This window comes from Verticillium alfalfae, genomic scaffold (genome assembly GCF_000150825.1).
Source record: "Verticillium alfalfae VaMs.102 supercont1.4 genomic scaffold, whole genome shotgun sequence".
NCBI lineage: Eukaryota > Fungi > Ascomycota > Sordariomycetes > Glomerellales > Plectosphaerellaceae > Verticillium > Verticillium alfalfae.
In genome coordinates, this window is record NW_003315035.1 from 2,613,012 (window position 1) to 2,630,510 (window position 17,499).

The 17,499-nt window shown below is 57.7% G+C and overlaps 6 protein-coding genes across 6 annotated transcripts in view; 5 read left to right on the top strand and 1 right to left on the bottom strand.

The window, feature by feature from the left end:
• Positions 1–2,522: 2,522 nt before the first annotated feature.
• Positions 2,523–2,876, top strand: VDBG_04266 (predicted protein; the record flags this gene model as incomplete). The annotated part of the gene is made up of 1 exon (XM_003006267.1): positions 2,523–2,876. One exon carries the CDS (start codon positions 2,523–2,525, stop codon positions 2,874–2,876), a length of 354 nt encoding a protein of 117 aa, XP_003006313.1.
• A 1,273-nt stretch (positions 2,877–4,149) lies between these two features.
• Positions 4,150–5,570, top strand: VDBG_04267 (sulfate transporter; the record flags this gene model as incomplete). The annotated part of the gene is made up of 2 exons (XM_003006268.1): positions 4,150–4,395; positions 4,467–5,570. 2 exons carry the CDS (start codon positions 4,150–4,152, stop codon positions 5,568–5,570), a joined length of 1,350 nt encoding a protein of 449 aa, XP_003006314.1.
• A 754-nt stretch (positions 5,571–6,324) lies between these two features.
• VDBG_04268 (forkhead domain-containing protein) lies at positions 6,325–9,735 on the top strand (the record flags this gene model as incomplete). The annotated part of the gene is made up of 1 exon (XM_003006269.1): positions 6,325–9,735. One exon carries the CDS (start codon positions 6,325–6,327, stop codon positions 9,733–9,735), a length of 3,411 nt encoding a protein of 1,136 aa, XP_003006315.1.
• A 426-nt stretch (positions 9,736–10,161) lies between these two features.
• Positions 10,162–12,554, bottom strand: VDBG_04269 (predicted protein; the record flags this gene model as incomplete). Its single annotated transcript, XM_003006270.1, has 2 exons — positions 10,162–11,519; positions 11,723–12,554. The coding sequence occupies 2 exons, from the start codon at positions 12,552–12,554 to the stop codon at positions 10,162–10,164; spliced, it is 2,190 nt and encodes a 729-aa protein (XP_003006316.1).
• A 943-nt stretch (positions 12,555–13,497) lies between these two features.
• On the top strand, positions 13,498–14,582 carry VDBG_04270 (coatomer subunit epsilon; the record flags this gene model as incomplete). The annotated part of the gene is made up of 4 exons (XM_003006271.1): positions 13,498–13,891; positions 13,955–14,097; positions 14,166–14,404; positions 14,474–14,582. 4 exons carry the CDS (start codon positions 13,498–13,500, stop codon positions 14,580–14,582), a joined length of 885 nt encoding a protein of 294 aa, XP_003006317.1.
• A 1,919-nt stretch (positions 14,583–16,501) lies between these two features.
• VDBG_04271 (conserved hypothetical protein) overlaps positions 16,502–17,499 on the top strand; it is a gene marked incomplete at both ends in the record, with an annotated part of 1,911 nt that continues 913 nt past the window's right edge. The window contains 2 exons of the mRNA XM_003006272.1: positions 16,502–16,613; positions 16,681–17,379. Coding sequence (XP_003006318.1) covers positions 16,502–16,613; positions 16,681–17,379 — 811 coding nt within the window. The remainder of the gene's footprint in view (positions 16,614–16,680; positions 17,380–17,499) is intronic.

Below are 17,499 nucleotides of genomic sequence, written 5' to 3' on the forward strand. Positions count from 1 at the left end.
GGAGATGAAATGGGTCGGCTGTAATGGAGTGACAAAACAAAACAACGCAGGGAGGTAAACAGGGCGATAGTGGGTGACACTGGCATCAGGTAAGATGGACTGGCGAAGCACCGACCTTCCATGCCTGCGAGCCAATCGACGTCCCTGCATGTCATCCAAGCCGCTGCGGGTTTGCCCAGTGCCCTCCCCACACTGAAGTATCGGGTACCTTGCCGCGCTGGGGCCTTTAGACTTGTTTGACCGGGAAGGTACAGGGGCCGGTGGTCGACAGGCGCGACCGACGGGCAAAGCAGGCACGGTATAGGCGCAGACTGGGCGGGCAGGAGAGTGCGGGAGAAAGAAAAAAAAAAGACCCTCAGGGAGAAAGCCCAGGACGCACTGCCCAGACCTCGCTGTCGCACCTGCCGCCTTGCCGGCTAGCTGGACAAGCTTTTCGCAGGCCCCATACTGTTCTTGGCTTAGCTTTCGAGCTCTTCTCCGAGAGACCCCATTCTGCGCCCCCAATGAGCCCCCCCCGTCCAGTGGGTGCGGGCGGGCATTCGCACTGGAAAGCGAGATCCAATGTACCAAGTAATACCGACGACCTGAGTAACCTGGCTACCTAGGTAGGTAGGTAGGTACGGTACCTTACCTACCTACAGTGGGTGTGCACGGCAACAGACAAGCGCGACAGGCAGGACGGCACACCCCATTCTCGGTGGTCTGAAATACCTCGTGGTCACCCGTCCGCTTTCGATCGCTGATAATCCTGCTTGCTCCCTCCCCTTCTTCTTCCTTTTCCCTCTCTTCCTCCTTCAGCTCCCAATTCCCTCCCGGCAGCATCTTCACTCTCCGTTCATGTTAGTATTTCCCCTCCCCTCAACTTGGTGCATCGGCGTCTTTGCCAATCATTTTTTTTTGGTGCTATTCCACGCTGCATCATCCCTGCGTTGTTGGCGCTTGGCTAATCGTCTTGCTGCAGAAACCCCAGCTTTCGACTCTTGTCGTCGTTGTCGCACGAGCACCATCTACCCAAGGTAAATTGATCCTCAATCCCCTTGTTTTCGAAGTTCCTTTGCTGCATCGCATTCGCTACACCCAATCGTGGCCAATTGGTCGCTCTCTGCACCGAGGGAAGCTCTGGGCTACAACAGACGCCAAGTTTTCTGCTATCCGACGGTCTCGTCTCGCGCGATGGGCTTGGCGGGCGCCGTCTGCAGCTCCAGGCCCCGGGCCATTCAATACAGACACCAACTGGTGGTCCGGCACCAGCCCCAGGCCTGGAAGCTCGGAGACCCGTGTTTTCGCGCTCTCTGTTGTTTAAAAGCCTCACACAGCAACCATTGCTTTCGCCTTTTCCCACCCTTCGTCTCGTATTCAATAAGGCCGATTCAGCGTTCTGAGTCTTTCTCGTGCCTTGGCGCATTCTTTGACCCGGGTCTTCTCGCTAACGAATCCCTCTCAGTTCATCTCATCTCCACTCCCCCACCACCGCCAACATGCCTGCCGTCAACACCCTCGTCGCTCGCGACGCCCTCAACCAGCTCGCCAAGCGCAACTGGCCCAAGCAGGAGCCCGGTCTGATGGCCGTCTTCGTCATTTGCGGCCTCGTCGCCATTGTCCTCATCGGCATCTACTTCTTCAAGTGGAACAACAAGAGGAAAGCCAGGGCCCAGACCCAGCAGATCTAGAGAACTAGCGCCGGGGACGCACCTCAGGCAGCGGCCGGGGCCTACGCCTTACCGCTTCGACGGGAATCAACAATTCTCGACAACCAAGCCAACGCTGATGGACAATTAATTTCGGACGGGATTTCTTGCTCACGAGGGTCATGAGGCGTTGGAAAGGCGGTGGGGGTCTCTTTCGGACTCGTCACCGCACTTGACCGTCGTGCATGATCCGCCATCTTGGGCAACCCTGAGCGGGGCGTGTGCACTCGTTGGCAGCGGTCGTTGGGCCTTGGGTCGAAGTGTAGACGGAGGGCGTTGGGGGGAGCCATGTCACACCATTACTTTTGTACAAACGCGCGCATCCATCCATCCAGTACTATCTGGTCTGGACATCTTTCGCGGAGCAGCGTTCCGTCTCGGTGCTTTGCGTCGGTAGCCAGATCAACTCTTAATGACACGATACCACTTAAAGCTACATTTGTTGTACAATAATCTATTGGCTCAATTGACGTGAAAAGAAACAAAATCTGACCCTACAATGACACACTGTCGCCAGACTCCAGATTCATGTCCACTCATGAGCCGCGACACCTTTCTCCGATATTGAATACATAATACACGGCTCCCTCGTCCGTGACCTATACGACGAAGCTTCTCGGTTCTCAGCCGTAGGACAAAACAGACAATCCCGTGCTCAACAAGCTGCACTCACCCCGAAAAGGCGCCGCCTGCCTCAAAGTACATCGTATCTCAGCACACAGGGTCTCGCAGCAAGCAGGACCTCCAGTCATCGACATGTCCCTCCCCCCCCCCCTTCCCCCTCAAACGAGGCCCCATGCGATCAACAACGGCATGGCAACATAGAGAAACACCATGGCCACAACAGCAGGCACAACGGGAGGCGTGTGCTCAGCGGCGCAGCCGATCAAGGCGATGACGAAACCGAGGGGCCGCACGACGAGAAGGCGCAGCAGCGCCGCGGGCCAGCGTAGTAGCACCACCCAGCGGCGGCGGTGGTCGTCGTCGTGTTCGCTGCGGCCCACGTCGGCCGCGAGCTGGCTCTCGAGGCGGGCGTTGATGTCGTGCGGGCTGATGAGGCGGTTGACGGAGGCGGAGAAGGAGCTGGCGCGCGAGCGGCCCTCTGGGTCGGTGGCGACGCCGAGACGGGATCCGCCGGGGGACGGCGAGGGGGGGATCTCGCAGGTGCGGCCTTTGGCGCGGTTGTAGGCTTTTTGGTGTTTCGTGTTAGTGTGACGTGCGCTCTCTCATCTCATGATTCCTTCGGGGGGCAGAGGGTGAGGTGTGCATGTGGAAGGGTGAAGGGTGTGTGACAGGGGTGTGGAAGCAGCAGGAGCGAACAGCATGAGGAAGCGGCAGGAGAAGGCACGGCAACTGAAGATTGAGTGCCGACGTCATTGCGTCATTCCGTGATGTTCTGGATGGATGTCTTTGATGTCTTGCTGGATCAGGGTGGGAATCTGTTTCCTTACGCATTCTGCCTGTTGTTGGTTTGGGGCGTGCACGCGCCGTGCCAGGGTAACAGAACCCTCAGCTACAGATACAGTTCGTAGGTAGGGTAGCTACAGGAAAGTCCTGGTCCGACGTCCACAGGGGAACCCTCAGGGCGGCAGCATCGGCGATGCGTCGTCTTGGGTTGTCGGCGACGGGCTCGATGCGCTCCCTTCGTCAGGGGTGCGAGGCACACGTCTTGAGCTCGCAGATGGCGGTGCGATGAGACAAGTGATGTGGTGAGCTGGCAGGCAGGTTGATGAGAGGGAGGGAGAGGTCGGAATGCGGTTGACCCAGTCTGAGCTGCCAAGTCAGGCGGGCCAAAGTCTGCCAGTTCAGTCCCTTGGCTTTCGTTGTCAATAGGAGAAGAGCCAGGAGCCAGGACCGGGAGTGGGAACAAGTGCTGTTTTCAGTTTCCCTAAGGCTTCCGGGGGCGCTGCCGTCTTGCGACGAGCACAAGCCCATTCATCTCACTGATGCCGGGTGGGGGACACGACAGACGGGACATGGTCAACTGGCTCGTTGCTGCGCCTTGCACATTTGCCTCCAATGCGTTGGAAGCATCAAATTAAAGTTCTGGTGTTCGAGACAGGTGCATCACCAGGCCTGCCAAGCACAGCCCTGTCGAGAAGCGCTGCTGGCTGGGGACATCTACCTACCTAGCGGGGAACAGCTTGTCTGCTCACTCTAGGTAGATACCTACCTACCTATCACGAGCTTGTTCCCCCTTTGTGGTGGCCCATGGGCAGCATGGGGGCCCAATTCACGTCGACAGACAACCCACCGTCTGCTCCAGTCCATCGCGGCATCAGGGACCGATACAACACCTCCGAACCCGCGCAGGCCGGAGTTCCGTCCTATTATTCGGCTGACTGTGCCGTGGAACAGCTACGTCAGGCTCCAACTGAGTGAACCACATAAAAAAAGAAGGACGCGCGCTTTTCGCAGCAACAATGTCGACCTGAGAAAACAGCAATTACATCCATACATCATGGCGACCATGTCCTTCTTCGAACAGCTGCAACGCGTTCACCGCCACAATGTCACGACGCTGCGCCAATCCCCAGTGGCCGAGATCTCAGGCGCCTTGGGAGATCTCGGCACCCTGCTGCCCTTGATGATCGCGCTCGCCATCCAGGAGGACATTTGCCTGGACAGCACCCTGGTCTTCTCGGGACTCTTTAACGTGGCCACAGGTGTCATCTTCGGCATCCCGCTCCCTGTTCAACCTATGAAGGTGCCTTGCCCTCCCATCATGGAAATTCTGACTCATTGGCTATTGAAATTAACCACGTGCTCCGCCTCCAGGCCATCGCCGCTGCAGCCATCGCCCGACCGAACACCGGTTTTGAGGATGTGATCTATGCAGGGCAATGGGTTGGCCTCGCCGTTCTCTTGATGAGCTTGACCGGCTTCCTCCAGCGATTCAGCGCCGTGGTGCCCATACCCATAGTCAAGGGCATTCAGTTGGGCGCCGGTCTCTCTCTTGTCATGGCAGCTGGCTCCAAAATAGCGGGTTCCCATGATAGAACCCCTCTTCTGGATTATGCCGCCTTCGTGGCGCTCGTCGCTACACAGACTATGCCGCGATTTCCATACGCCCTGTGTATGTTCATGCTGTGCGTCGCAATGGCCCTGGCTTCGGTCGTCCATTCGGGGGGCTGGGCAGCTTTGCCAGGTCTGCGACTCTGGGAACCTCGTTACGTTCTCGGGTTTTATGACCCTACCAGGTCAACAGAGGCCATGGCCATGGCCCTCGGCCAACTGCCCTTGACCACCCTCAACTCGGTCATTGCCGTCAGCGCTCTTGCGACCGATCTGCTGCCGAATATGCCTACACCTTCCGTCACGTCCATGGGCATAAGCGTGGGTCTCATGAATCTGACGGGCAGCTGGTTTGGGGCCATGCCTGTCTGTCACGGCGCTGGTGGACTAGCGGCTCAATACAGATTCGGGGCCCGCAGCGGTGCCAGCGTCGTCATGCTAGGTCTGTTCAAGCTGTTACTTGGACTCTTCTTCGGTCGCAGTCTCATCAACCTGCTGGCTGAGTACCCTCAGAGTCTTCTTGGCATCATGGTCATCGCAGCTGGGCTGGAGCTTGTCAAGGTCGGGTATTCGCTCAATCATGGGGCGCCGGATCTCTGGGAGAACTCGATACAGCAATCTCAAGAAGGACCGACTGTGGTGAGAAGGCATCGCGACATCACAGATGAGGAGAGAACGGAGAGATGGACAGTCATGATGATGACTACAGCGGGCATAATAGCGTTTCGCAATGATGCCATTGGTTTTGTAATGGGTCTCGTATGCCACATGGCGTATCGGGTGGCGGAAAGGCTACCGCGATGGTATCATGCCAGGCGATCCAGTCTCTTCTCTGGTGCAGGAGAGCATACCCCTTTGCTCAGATAATAAATATAGTCTTTGGTTGCAGGGTCGTCCGTCACGCTGGGGTTCCAAGGTGCTAAGGAGGAAGTCCAAGAAGAAAAAAACTGGTCGAAGTGCTAGTTGGGCTCTTTTTCCCTGGACCCATTTCTCTGACAAGCATTCCGTTGTCTGTGATGCAGTGCCAATTTTTTTTTTTGGGGAGAGACGTAGACGGGGAAGGCTGAGGACAGGAAGTACCTACAACAGTGCCAGATCAATCAAAGTGGGCAAGCGCATCCAAGTGTCAGCGCTGCAGGAGCCTCGGCACAACCCGCACCTTACCCTGGAGGAAGCAATGGGCTGCTACGGCGTCAATGTCTGAGGTGCCTGTCTCGTGCTGGCTCCTTACACCTTACACACCGAAGGTACCCCTTGATCGAGATGCCTTAGACAGGCGGGCAGGTAAGGCAAGTCTCGCTGGCGAGGAAAGAGGTACCCAACCAAGGGTGTTGACCAGTCGCGCGGGGAAAGAGGAGCCCGTCGGTGAGAGAAAGCGCCATCTGACCAATCACAAGGCGCGCCGACCCCATCGACCCTGTCGTCCTCTAAGGTGAGCCCATCACAAGGCAGAGACCAAAGGGCGACTGGCTCTGGCGCCCAATTTTTTTGGGAACCTTCCCTTCCGCATCGTATCCCGGCCGAGCGCATCACGACGCAGTCCCGTCGCATCTGACCAAACGCCCTTGTTGGCTCGCAGAAGACGAAGGAGCTGGTCTGTTGCCGTCCGCGCAGAGCAGCGATGACTTCGTCCCAAGCCGGCCAAAGCGGCCAGGCGCCCGAGCTACCGATGCCCATCCCGACGACACCACCGCCAAAGTCCAAGCCCGTCACGCCAATGCCTGCGACTGCTGCGCCAGCGACACCCACCGCCGCCGCGACGACAACGACCACTCCACCACCGCCTCTACCGAGCGATCAACCGTCGGCAACCGTACCCGCTGGTTCATTCGCGGCGTCCGACATGGCTTCTGCCGACGTCTCGGTGCCCACGGCTGGCCATCCCATGGACAGCCTTGTCGAGGGGGTCACCTCCGAATCCCTCGACACCGATATGCCTGATGCCCAGCCATCACTGGACCAGCAACAGACGCAACAACAGAACAACCAAGGCCTCCAGAACAATCGCCATCGATCACAATCTCACACCCGTTCCTCCAACCTCAACCCCTTCGATGTCCCCTTCCCGCGCACGCCCATCTCCGCCCTTGATGCCAACGCGTACATGGCCATGGCCCTCGCGCAAATGGCCGGCGATTCAATGATGCAGCATCAGATGGCCCAGCCACCCTCGACAGTCACCCCGGCTCAGGTCACACTCCCCAGCAATCTCACCAACGGCGCCGACGGCGTGACCGCCAGGGCTAGTAACCTGCCGGATGCCGGCGAAGGCCTCGAATCCTTCGCACGAATAGAATTCGCCGACAGTGTCTTCCAGATGACGACTTATGCTGTCATAATCGGACGCGACCAACGTGCCCTCGAGCAAGCCAGGAGAGATGAGCGGCGCGCCGAAGAACACAGGCGGAGGGCGGCGGAGAACGAACGGCTAGGCCTGCCTCCACCATCACCCGTAAGGCATGACAGAGGCAAATTCAGCAAATCCTATGTCAGTGAGGAAGGTGGTATGCTGGGACCTGAGTCCGATAGTGATGAGACTGGTCGGCCCAAGAAACGACGAAAGACCAGCACCAATGACGAGCCGGAGCACCAAGAGGCGGATCAATCGCAGGAGAACTTGATTTCAAATCGCCAGTACATCTCGCATACTCCTGGTGCTGCTGCTGTCGACCTTGCATCATTACGACCGTCCCCCTACCACGTGCCCATCATTGGCATTCACTCTCCAGGTCCCGACATCGCCAGCAAAACAAAGGCAATCTCTAGGGAGCATGTTCGCATCCAGTTCAATCAGAAAGAAAGTGTTTTTGAAGCCATACCGCTACACAAGAACGGCTTCTTCGTCGGAGACGTCTTGCACAAAGAAGGCACGGTCGTCCTCCGAAGCGGCGATACTCTCCAGATCAAAGACGTTGACTTTCGCTTCCTTATCAACGGCGTTCCTGAGGGCAAGACCGGCGCGGAAGAAGAGGTCGAAGAGGAACGCATGAAGAAGAAGCGATACTCTGAAGGCGGCAAAGAGATGAGCTTTGAGTTCGAGGCATCGCATGGAAACGGCCAGCTGCAAGACACAAGTGACTCGTCATCCGTCCTCAGCCCTCCCGCACCATCCGATGACGAGGATTCTGAGGCCGAGGCGGGCGATGCAAGACCGCCCAAAGCCGCGGTCGACACGACAGCTGAGGCTGATTTGGAGGCGATGGATGCCGATGCAGACGCAGATGCAGATGCCGATATGGACGCCCCTGCTGAGCCGGAACATGTACAAGTGAAGGGCGAGCTCGGGATGGACCCTCAGCCGGAGATGTTGCTCCCACCGATACCAAAGAAGCGCGGTCCTGGCCGTCCGCCAAAGAATGGCATCATGTCTAAGAGAGAACAGCGACTTCTCAAGAAGCAGGCACAGGAGATGGCAAGAAAGACGCTACCACAGCCTCCGCCTGGCGAGCCACCGATCAAGCGAAAGGTCGGGAGACCTAGGAAGCATCCTTTGCCTGAAGATGGCGGCGACCGTCCTGAGAAGCGCAAGTACAAGCCAAGGAAACCCAAAGAAGAAGGAGGGGAAGGGTCCGATGCCGAGAGACGTGCCAAGGAAAAGAAGGACAAGAAAGTGCGGCCCAAGTCACCCCCCCTTGAGCTCAAGATTGAGGATTACACAGAGGAACAGCTGCAGAAGCCCAACAAGAATTACGGCGTTCTCATCGACGAGACGTTGACAGCTGCCCACGCCGAGGGCCGTGCCGAGGGTCTTACGCTGAAGCAGATCTATAAGCGCATTACGCTCAAATATCCCTGGTTCTACTTCCATACCGAAACCAAGGGCTGGGAGTCCAGCGTGCGACACAACCTAATTGGGAACGAGGCTTTCAAGAAAGACGATACGACAGGCCTCTGGTCAAGAGTTCCAGGGGTCGAGCTTGATGCCGGCAAGAAGCGTAAGGCTACCTCGCCCGACCGCACCCTCGCGCCCGGCTACGGGCCGTACGCGCACCCAATGTACCCACCATATACAGCGACAGCTCCTCATATGGCGCCGGCAGCGCCTGGAGCACCAACATATCAGCATCAACCCCAAGCCTATCACCCTCAAACTTACAATGCCCAACAACCACAACCCGCCAGGCCTCCCCAGTATTCCCCGCCAGGATCTGTGCCGGTAGCCAGCCAAGCACCCCAGCCCGTTCCAGCACAGCCAGTCGCGCCAGCACAACTCCCTGGCTACGGCCCTGCTCCCGCCGGGGTTGCCCAAACCTCAACGTACAGCTCGCCGTACGCATCAAGACCTCCGCCGGCCAACCCAGCAGTCAAGACCGAAGACGGCACCGCTCAGGTGCATGGCCCTCCGGCAGCACAGGCGCCAGCGCTGGCGCTTCCCGGAGTCCCGATTCAACCACAACCTGCTACCAACCCGCAAGCCGCGTCTACAGCGCAGCGAGTAACTCAGACACCACCGCTACAAAGCCAGCAGCGGCACGTCATCGAGCCTAGGCTCTTCCGCTCCGTCTTAGGCCTCAAGAATGGCTTGGTCGAGAACATGAAAAAGGCAAAGAGCCCAAAGGGCGAGGCTATTGTCATGTCGGCACTCAACCGTTGTCTGGGTCTGAAAGCAGCAGCAACGGAAAACCCCGCGCTGGAAGACATTTGTATGCGAGGCATACAGAAGGTCTTAGACGGCTACTCTGGTCAGAGCAAGAGTCCCACGCCTGGGGAACCCGCTACGGCCAAGGCAAACGGACCAGGTTCGGTGTTTGACCCCAAGGTCTTTGCCGCTCTCGTGGGCTTCAAGAATGTCTCAACCAATGCGCTCAAGGCAACCGTGGGCGAGAGTGTCGCCGAAGCCGTCGCGCTGTCGGCAATTGACCGGGTCCTTGGCCTAGCGGAAGCCAGTATTGTGCCACCCAAGGCACCTCCCCGTGATGGCAGCCCGCCAGAGGCTAGCAAGCAGTCTAGCTATGAGGTGATCGAGACTCGTTTGATGGCGAACGTGCGGCAGATGCTGCTTGGTCTGAACCAGAAGTTACATGGAGCATGACGCATGCCTGAAGAGGAGCATAGGAACGGCGCTTCGGAGTGCAGCCTAGCACTTATTTGCCCGAGCTCACATATGGGCTTCATGGGCGTGACTATGATTATGACATCAACATCTTAGGGCAGGAGTTTAATGCACGCCTCGTCGGGTTAGACGGAGAACAACAGGTAGCGTGTGAATGATATTTACCAGACTCACGCTTCACTAAGAAAGATCGTTCAGGGTGACTGGTGACCGAAGTATTTGTTTAACAGCGATGTTCATCACGTGAAGGCGTCCGTTGGACAGGTCAAATCAATCGCAGCAATTTAGTTTCGCAGCATTTCTAACTTTCTCAGGAGCTAGCGCAGCATCCAAACTCCGGCAATAGGAGTCAAAGCCTGATAAAGAGAAGCTCATGCTGCCTAGCCCCCACACCAGGGCCTGCGATCAACTCCAGTCATATGCCGTCGGCGGGTTGGGTGGCTCAGTCAGGGCCCGGCGGAACCTCCGTCCCCCCTCACGAGGCACGACAGGCGCTCGGCGGGTTGGACAGGGCGGGACTCCTTCTAAGCGCCTCCTAGGCTCGGACCCCGGACCTCTCCCTGGCGGCGGTTCAGTGCCCCTGAAGTGGTCGCGCCAACTCTCGCTATTCATCCTCGTCGTGTCAACTGCTGTCTTTGGGCCTCCATGAGAGACGCCGAGTGTTTCTGTAGCCTCTTTCCTGCCGTCAGCTGGGCAAAACGAGTGGGACTGATGTGGGAAGGCGACCTGATGATGGTCATGGGGCAGGAGCCGCCTCATCGAATCGTGATAGGCGCTGGAGATGCGGTCACCTGCCGCTTTATTCTTGGCTCGGGCCGCGTCGCGCTCTGCCTTGAGTTGAGGCGTTTCTGCATGCTCGGAGGGCACGGCGAGCACTTTGGCGAAGACTTCGTCGTACAGGATTTGCTGCTCCTTTATGAGGGGCGGGAGGTGGGAGCCGATGGGGGCGTCGTTGTCGAAGAAGGCGTCGAGAACCCGGAGCTTCTCCTGAATCGTCATTGCGTCCCAGCTGGTACGGCACGATGACCTTGCTGCGATCGGGTGATGGTTTGATGCATTGTTGACTTGAGGGTGTGGGGTCTCTTCGGCAGGCTGTGGCGCCTTGGTTGAGGAAGATTCACTTGAGCGGCTGGCGGAGCCTGTGTAGTTTCGAGGGAACTTCCAGTCCGCCTTCCCATTGTCTAGATTCGGATGGAAACCCTGAGAAGGTCCGTCCAGGCGGTCGTCATTATCCAGGAATGCTCTGTGCGTGGTCTGTATGGCAGAGCTTGCTATAGGATCAGCGTGGCCGAAGTCAGGACTCGACGCCATGGCATTGGTGTTACTGGTGATAGGTTTGCGCAGGCAAAGCGGCCTGATTGCGATTTCTCCAGCCTGGACCTGCTGGTCACCCTGCAAAGGCAACTCGGGCTGGTGTTGTCTTGAGGGTAAACGTAGAGGGGCGGGTATTGGACTGCTATAGGCGGCCCCAGAGCGGAACCCATACATGTTGTCGAACCTGAACTCGTCGGAGTCAGAGTCATCTTGGGGAGCACGGACAAGAGATCCTGCAACCCTGCGGTCCCGCCAAACCATGGTGTCATCTGTGATAGGGGGGAACAAAGCGTGCGAGCCTCGGTTTGCGTGGTCGCTATGGGCAGCTGCGAGAGCCCTGTTACTAATGGTGGCCTCACGGATGAGCTTCTTCTCTCCGGACCTAATCGCACGCTTCTCGGCGTTTCTGTTAACTTCCTCGTCGGGCATGTCGAGGTGGCCACGAACCCCTTTCTAAAAAGCGTCGACCGCCTCTCCACCGCGAATCAAAGAGCTGGGTCGACTGTGCTCGGCGCCCGTACAGGTGGCATCTGTGTTTGTGCTGTGAAAGGTAGTCGAATCTATGCCCGTGGTGATCTCTGTGCATGTAGCATCGTCTGATGGAAGAGAACTATCAGCATTCATAAGGGTATTGTGCTGACGGTGTACTCACATTCCATTTTGCCTATCTGCCATTCGATATTCGCCTTGGCCTCGGCAGCACTATCTCCAGGGACTTTGGTCATGAGAAGATGCCTCTGACAGAAAGAAAATCGATGCGGAAACTCACCATTGCTGAATGAAGGAACATCCCTCCCGCTAGATTCATGCTTAATTCCGTAGACGCGACTGTTCGAAGTCATACCGCAAGGATAATGTAAGTCGTCCGGCGAATGGTCCTCCGAGGGCAAGCCAAGCGCCTGGTTTGCAAAGAATTCTTGATACGTGAGCATCGTCAAGGAGTCCTCCTCCGTTCCAGGGACACATGTCGGAGGCGAGGGCACAGCCACAATAGCTGGGACATTCTCGTTGTATCGAGAGGGAGCAAGGGCAGCTCCAACGTTGGCGGGAAGAGACTTTGAACTCGGCTCCTGGCCACTGTATGACGATGTTGGAGTGAACTTTCGTAAGGGTCTCTCGGTCATCCCAGTAGCAATTGGCTTCTTGTGTTCCAGCCAGGAGACAATATCCCTGACAGCTGGTTTCCCTGACGCATTTGACGGCTTGCGGTCTCCTTTATAAGAATGCGAAGAGTCGGTGTTAGATGTCTTTGAGGACGCTTCTTTGCGCGAAGCCATGACAGTTGACGTCGAAATAGGGGTGGCGCCTGAGGCAGGAGTCGAGGTTTGTTTGCGGCTGAAGCCGGAAGTGAAACTTGTCGTTACGCCGGTGATAGGTCGTTTCCTATCCAGGATGCCTTCATCCGGGTGATCGGGGGAGGCTTGGCCGCCTTCACCTTGATTGCCGGGGCTCCGTGGCACTGAGCTTTCGGTACGCTGATCCATGACGCGATGACCGCTGATGCCAGGCACGGTCTTTACACTACCGGTCTGTACACAAGCCTCGGCAGGAAGAGTTCTCTGACGCGGATTCTTTTCGGTAGTCAGTATTTGTGGATGAAAGTGACAGGCGTCACTGGGTGGGAGACGTCGATATTTGATCTTTCTGAGTCAAGTGGCGCTGTTGTTTGTGCAAGTGATGGCCAAGAGTGGTGTTGGCAGAGTAGAGCTTTCAAGAAAGCAGATTGGGAAGAATGGTGTCAGATTTAGGTTTCCCGCGAGGCCGTGAATGAATGACAGTACATATTGCAAGAATATTTTTGGCGTCCCTATGCGTGTCGTTCAACAACAGCCGTTGCCTTGGGCATCTGGGTAGGCGTTGTCAAGGCAGACGGCCTTTGATGTACTCAACTAAACGTGCAGATGACGAATACAAGTCCCCAGCCCTCCAGAAGAACAACACTGAACACAATGTTGATGGACATTGCCTTCGTGTCTAAGCTTGCGCAAATGCTTGAAGGGGCCCATGGTATCGCAAATGAACAGAACCAAAGACTAATAATAAATGGTTGTGTGGTTTCCTCGCAGGCTCATGAGCACGAGTATAGTATCACACTCACAGCTTCAACTGCAACCCGACACAAGACATGAGGAGCATATGAATGGATCACTCGCGGTGTTGACAGCATCGTGACCAGGGACGTGTTGGAGTTGCATACGCACAGGCCAAGTCGGTCGACCCCAGCCCCATAATTCGTGCCTCGCAGGCGCCAATGGCCACACGGCAGGGACCACCTCCTGAGGTGCTTGGAGGACCCTCTGACTTTGGCGTGGCCTTTGCCTGAAGCTTGAGTAGGGGGATTGACCGTACAGCTGTCTTCAACTCAGCATCGAACCTGCCGACAACCCCAAAGCCTCCCACTTCGCAACCTCTACCGAAATAGTCAAGATGGATCCCTACTCGGCCGAAGGCGAGCTGATCAACATCCACAACCACTTCCACCAGGGCCAATACCAGGAGGTCATCGATTATGACACTTCTTCGCTCTCCTCCGAGAACGCCCTCCCCGCCCGCGTCCTAGTCCTCCGGTCCCGCATCGCTCTCGGCCAGTCTGCAGAGGTCCTGGCTGAGCTCAAGGGCGAGAAGAAGCCCGAGCTGGCGGCCCTCGGTGCCTACGCCCAATTCGAGACGGGCAAGACGGAGGAGGCGGTTGCGACGATCCAGAAGCTCGTCGAGACCGAGGGAGAGAATGCGACTGTGCAGATTATCGGAGGCACCGTCCTGCAAGCGGCTGGCCTGCCAGAGGAGGCCCTGACGCTGCTGTCGCAACACCAAGGAAGCCGTATGTTGGGATTGGAGCTCTAGCGGGCAGCGCGTTCCAGGCCGGATGCTAACCCCGCCACAGTCGATGCCGTCGCCCTCATTGTACAGATCCATCTGCAACAGAACCGAAACGACCTGGCCCTGAAGGAGGTCGCTGCGGCCAGGAGGTGGGCTCAGGACAGCTTGCTTGTCAACCTGGCCGAGTCTTGGGTTGGCCTGCGCCAGGTACGATACGACGAGAAACACACATCCACGGCGAAGGAAGGAAGAGCAGTGACGCTGACAAGGAACAGGGCGGCGAGAAGTATCAGCAGGCGTTCTACGTTTTCGAGGAGCTCGCTCAAGCACCAGCAACATCGTCCACCATCTCGCTCGTGTCGCAAGCTGTGGCTGAGTTGCACCTTGGACGCACCGAGGAGGCGCAGGCGGCGCTTGACCAGGCTCTGGAGAAGGACGGCAACAATGCCGAGGCCATCGCTAACCTGCTGGTTCTCACTGTCATCGCAGGCCAGGACCCGACGGAGCTCACAACGTAAGAAAATCCATTCCGGGCCATCCCCTCACGAAATCTACTTCGGAAGTTATCCTGACAGACCACTAGCAAGCTCCAAGCGGCAGACGCAAAACATCCTTTCCTCGCGGACCTCGAGGAGAAGAGTGCCCTGTTCGACAAGGCGGCTACCAAGTACAGCGCCAAGGTATCAGCATAGGCGCACAGTCGCCCCGCGACAGGTACGGCGGACGGTGGTATTCATAGTTGGGCGTATGGGCATGCAGAGGAGATGGGACCTCGATGATACGAGACGAAAAACCATACATGGGTTGTTACCAAGGGCTCGGAAAAGCGCAAGACGAGACCACGATGCAAATGGACACATTTCACGCTAAATCCGCGAAACCGTCTGCTTACCTACTCTTCTTTCCTGAGCGACTCGCTCACCCCGATGCGACGGACGGACGGGGCGCTCCATAATGCTGCACCACCCACGCTGGGCCATTTCTGTGATCCAGGGCCTAGAATCGCTTCGATCGCCGATCACGTCGACCACTCGAAAATTCTCATCATCGCAGTTTGTTGACGGGAGCCTCAGGGCTAACTGGAGCAGGGAGAGATCGGCACATAGGAGGCCAAACCCCTCGCTACGCGCTTGGCCAAGTGGCTAGCTGAAGGCTCGAACGCTGCTGTTGAACAATGAGGGAATATCGACGCGAGAAAACACAGAAGTCCTGAGCGCGTCAAAGCGATGCTCAAATGTCCCAAATCACGGTGACGGGTCGATTCGAAGAAGACAGCGCCCTTGTCGTCATGATGCACGGAAGGATGCTGACTGCAAACCGTTAGATGACGGCAACGCCATGAAGTCTCACCGCTAGATGGCATGGCGGCATCAGGCTCCCGTCACGTCTCGCCCGTGCCGCATACAGCGGGCGCCTGGCTGTGAGTGCCCTCGACTCCTCGCGAAGAAGCCTTGCCTTCACAGCGGCCTGCAGCCTGATGCAGACGCAGGATCCACCACGGTGAAATGCCCCTCAACTCAACGCGGACCCCCCCCACCCCCTGTCCAGCACGCTTCACAAGCCCAGCCACGAACCTGGCCAACCCCCCGCCATCACCGTCGATGACATCACTGCCGCTATCGTGATCTCTTGTCCTACCAAATTGCCATGCCGGTTTGCTAAACCCCTCAGGCCCTTGACCCCTCGACCCCTCGATTACCACCCAGTCGGCCAAGCGGGGGTGATGAAGCGCGAGAGAGCCGCATCACGATGCTGTCCACGTAGGTCATCGTGCAGGGTCGCCTGTAATCTGGATGACAGCAAGCAGACGTCGATGAATTTTCCCTTGTTGCCTCCCAATTCTCCACTATGCCCGAGTTAGCAGCGCGACAGTTCGAAACCCAACCGCAAGCGTCGTCCTCAGCGTTCAGAGCACTGGAATGTGGTCCCTCGGTTGCAGCAAGCCCATGTCTTTTCCTCTGTCAGCAAGGGGAAGAGGGCCAAGAAGTCGCCTGGCCTAGTCGAGAGGCGAAAGATCGGACAAACCGACAAGGCGGCTCTGCTAGGGTTTTCAAACCTCGTGTACGGTGCCTGAGACTGGAGGGAGGTGGTGGGGGATCAGAATGTGATTCCGCGCGCTAAATGTCCCGATTGGATGCGCCGTCTCGATTTGGGCGCGATTGCCATGTTTCTTGCCTCTTGCTCGGTGTCTAGTCGGGGGAAGGCCCTGTCGTCGGCGGCGTGCTGGACCCTGTCAGCCTGTTCAACCACCCCGTCTGGCGCCTGTCCCCCCCGAAGCCATGCACGGCTTCTGCTGCCCTCTGACGTCTTCCTGCTTCTGCCGCCACGGCTAGATGCCTTTTTCTGGATCCGTCATGGTGAAAGGAATGGGCTATGCTGGACGCTATCGGTCCCTTGTCCGTCATGATGGCGTTCTGGGCCTCACCCCTATTTCGTCTACATAAGGAACGAGGGTCCGTTCCTTTGCTTGATCAGTCTGCTTCAAACTTTACCTGCATAACAACGACGACAACTGACATCGGCTGCGACTGCTCTGAACAACAGCTAGTCTCTTCTCTCTCGGCATCACCACCAATAGACTCCGACTTTGACCGACACACCAGACTCCACCATGCCTATCGCCATCACACCCCCCGAGACCCCGGTCCAGAAGGACCTCTCCACAGTTGTTCAGGTCCCGCCGCCAACGGAGAACAAGAAGCGCAAGATCATCTGCTTCTCGGGTACGTGAGATCGACTACAGGGTGGACTACAGACTTGGCGATACTAACCTTGGCTGCCTTACCCCAGATTTTGACGGCACAATCTTCATGCAAGATACGGGCCACATCCTCTTCGACAACCACGGCTGTGGCGCCGAGCGTCGCGAGGTCCTTGACGAGCAAATCAAGACGGGCGAGCGATCATTCCGCGACGTGTCGGAGGAGATGTGGGGATCCCTCAACGTGCCCTTCGACGACGGCTTCGAGGTGATGAAGTCGACGCTCGAGATCGATCCTGCCTTCCGCGCCTTCCATGCCTACTGCCGCCAGCACGGCATCCCCTTCAACGTTATCTCGGCGGGCCTCAAGCCCATCCTGCGCCGCGTGCTCGACACCTTCCTCGGCGAGGAGGCATCAGCGCACATCGACATTGTGGCCAACGAGGCGGAGATCACGGATGATGGTTCGGCGTGGAAGCCCATCTGGCGCCACGACAACGAAATGGGCCACGACAAGGCCTTGTCCATGGCCGAGGCGCGCGCCCAGGCCGAGGAGGCCCTCATCGGCGACGACGGGTCTGTGCCTCTCATCGTCTTCATCGGCGACGGCGTCTCGGACCTGCCCGCCGCGCGCCAAGCCGATGTGCTCTTCGCCCGCCGCGGCCTGCGGCTCGAGGAGTACTGCCAGGAGAACGACATTGCCTACACGGCCTTTGACACGTTTGCCGACATTCAGATCGAGATTGAGAAGATCCGCGACGAGGACGAGAAGAAGACGGCCGGCAAGGGTATGCCCGCGCGCTTCAACCCACGGGCCAATATGTGGCGCCGCGTGTCGAGCCGGAATGCCGTGCCCCGCCTCGCCGTCCTGTCGCCGGGCATTGAGAAAGACCTGGCCGACGTGATGA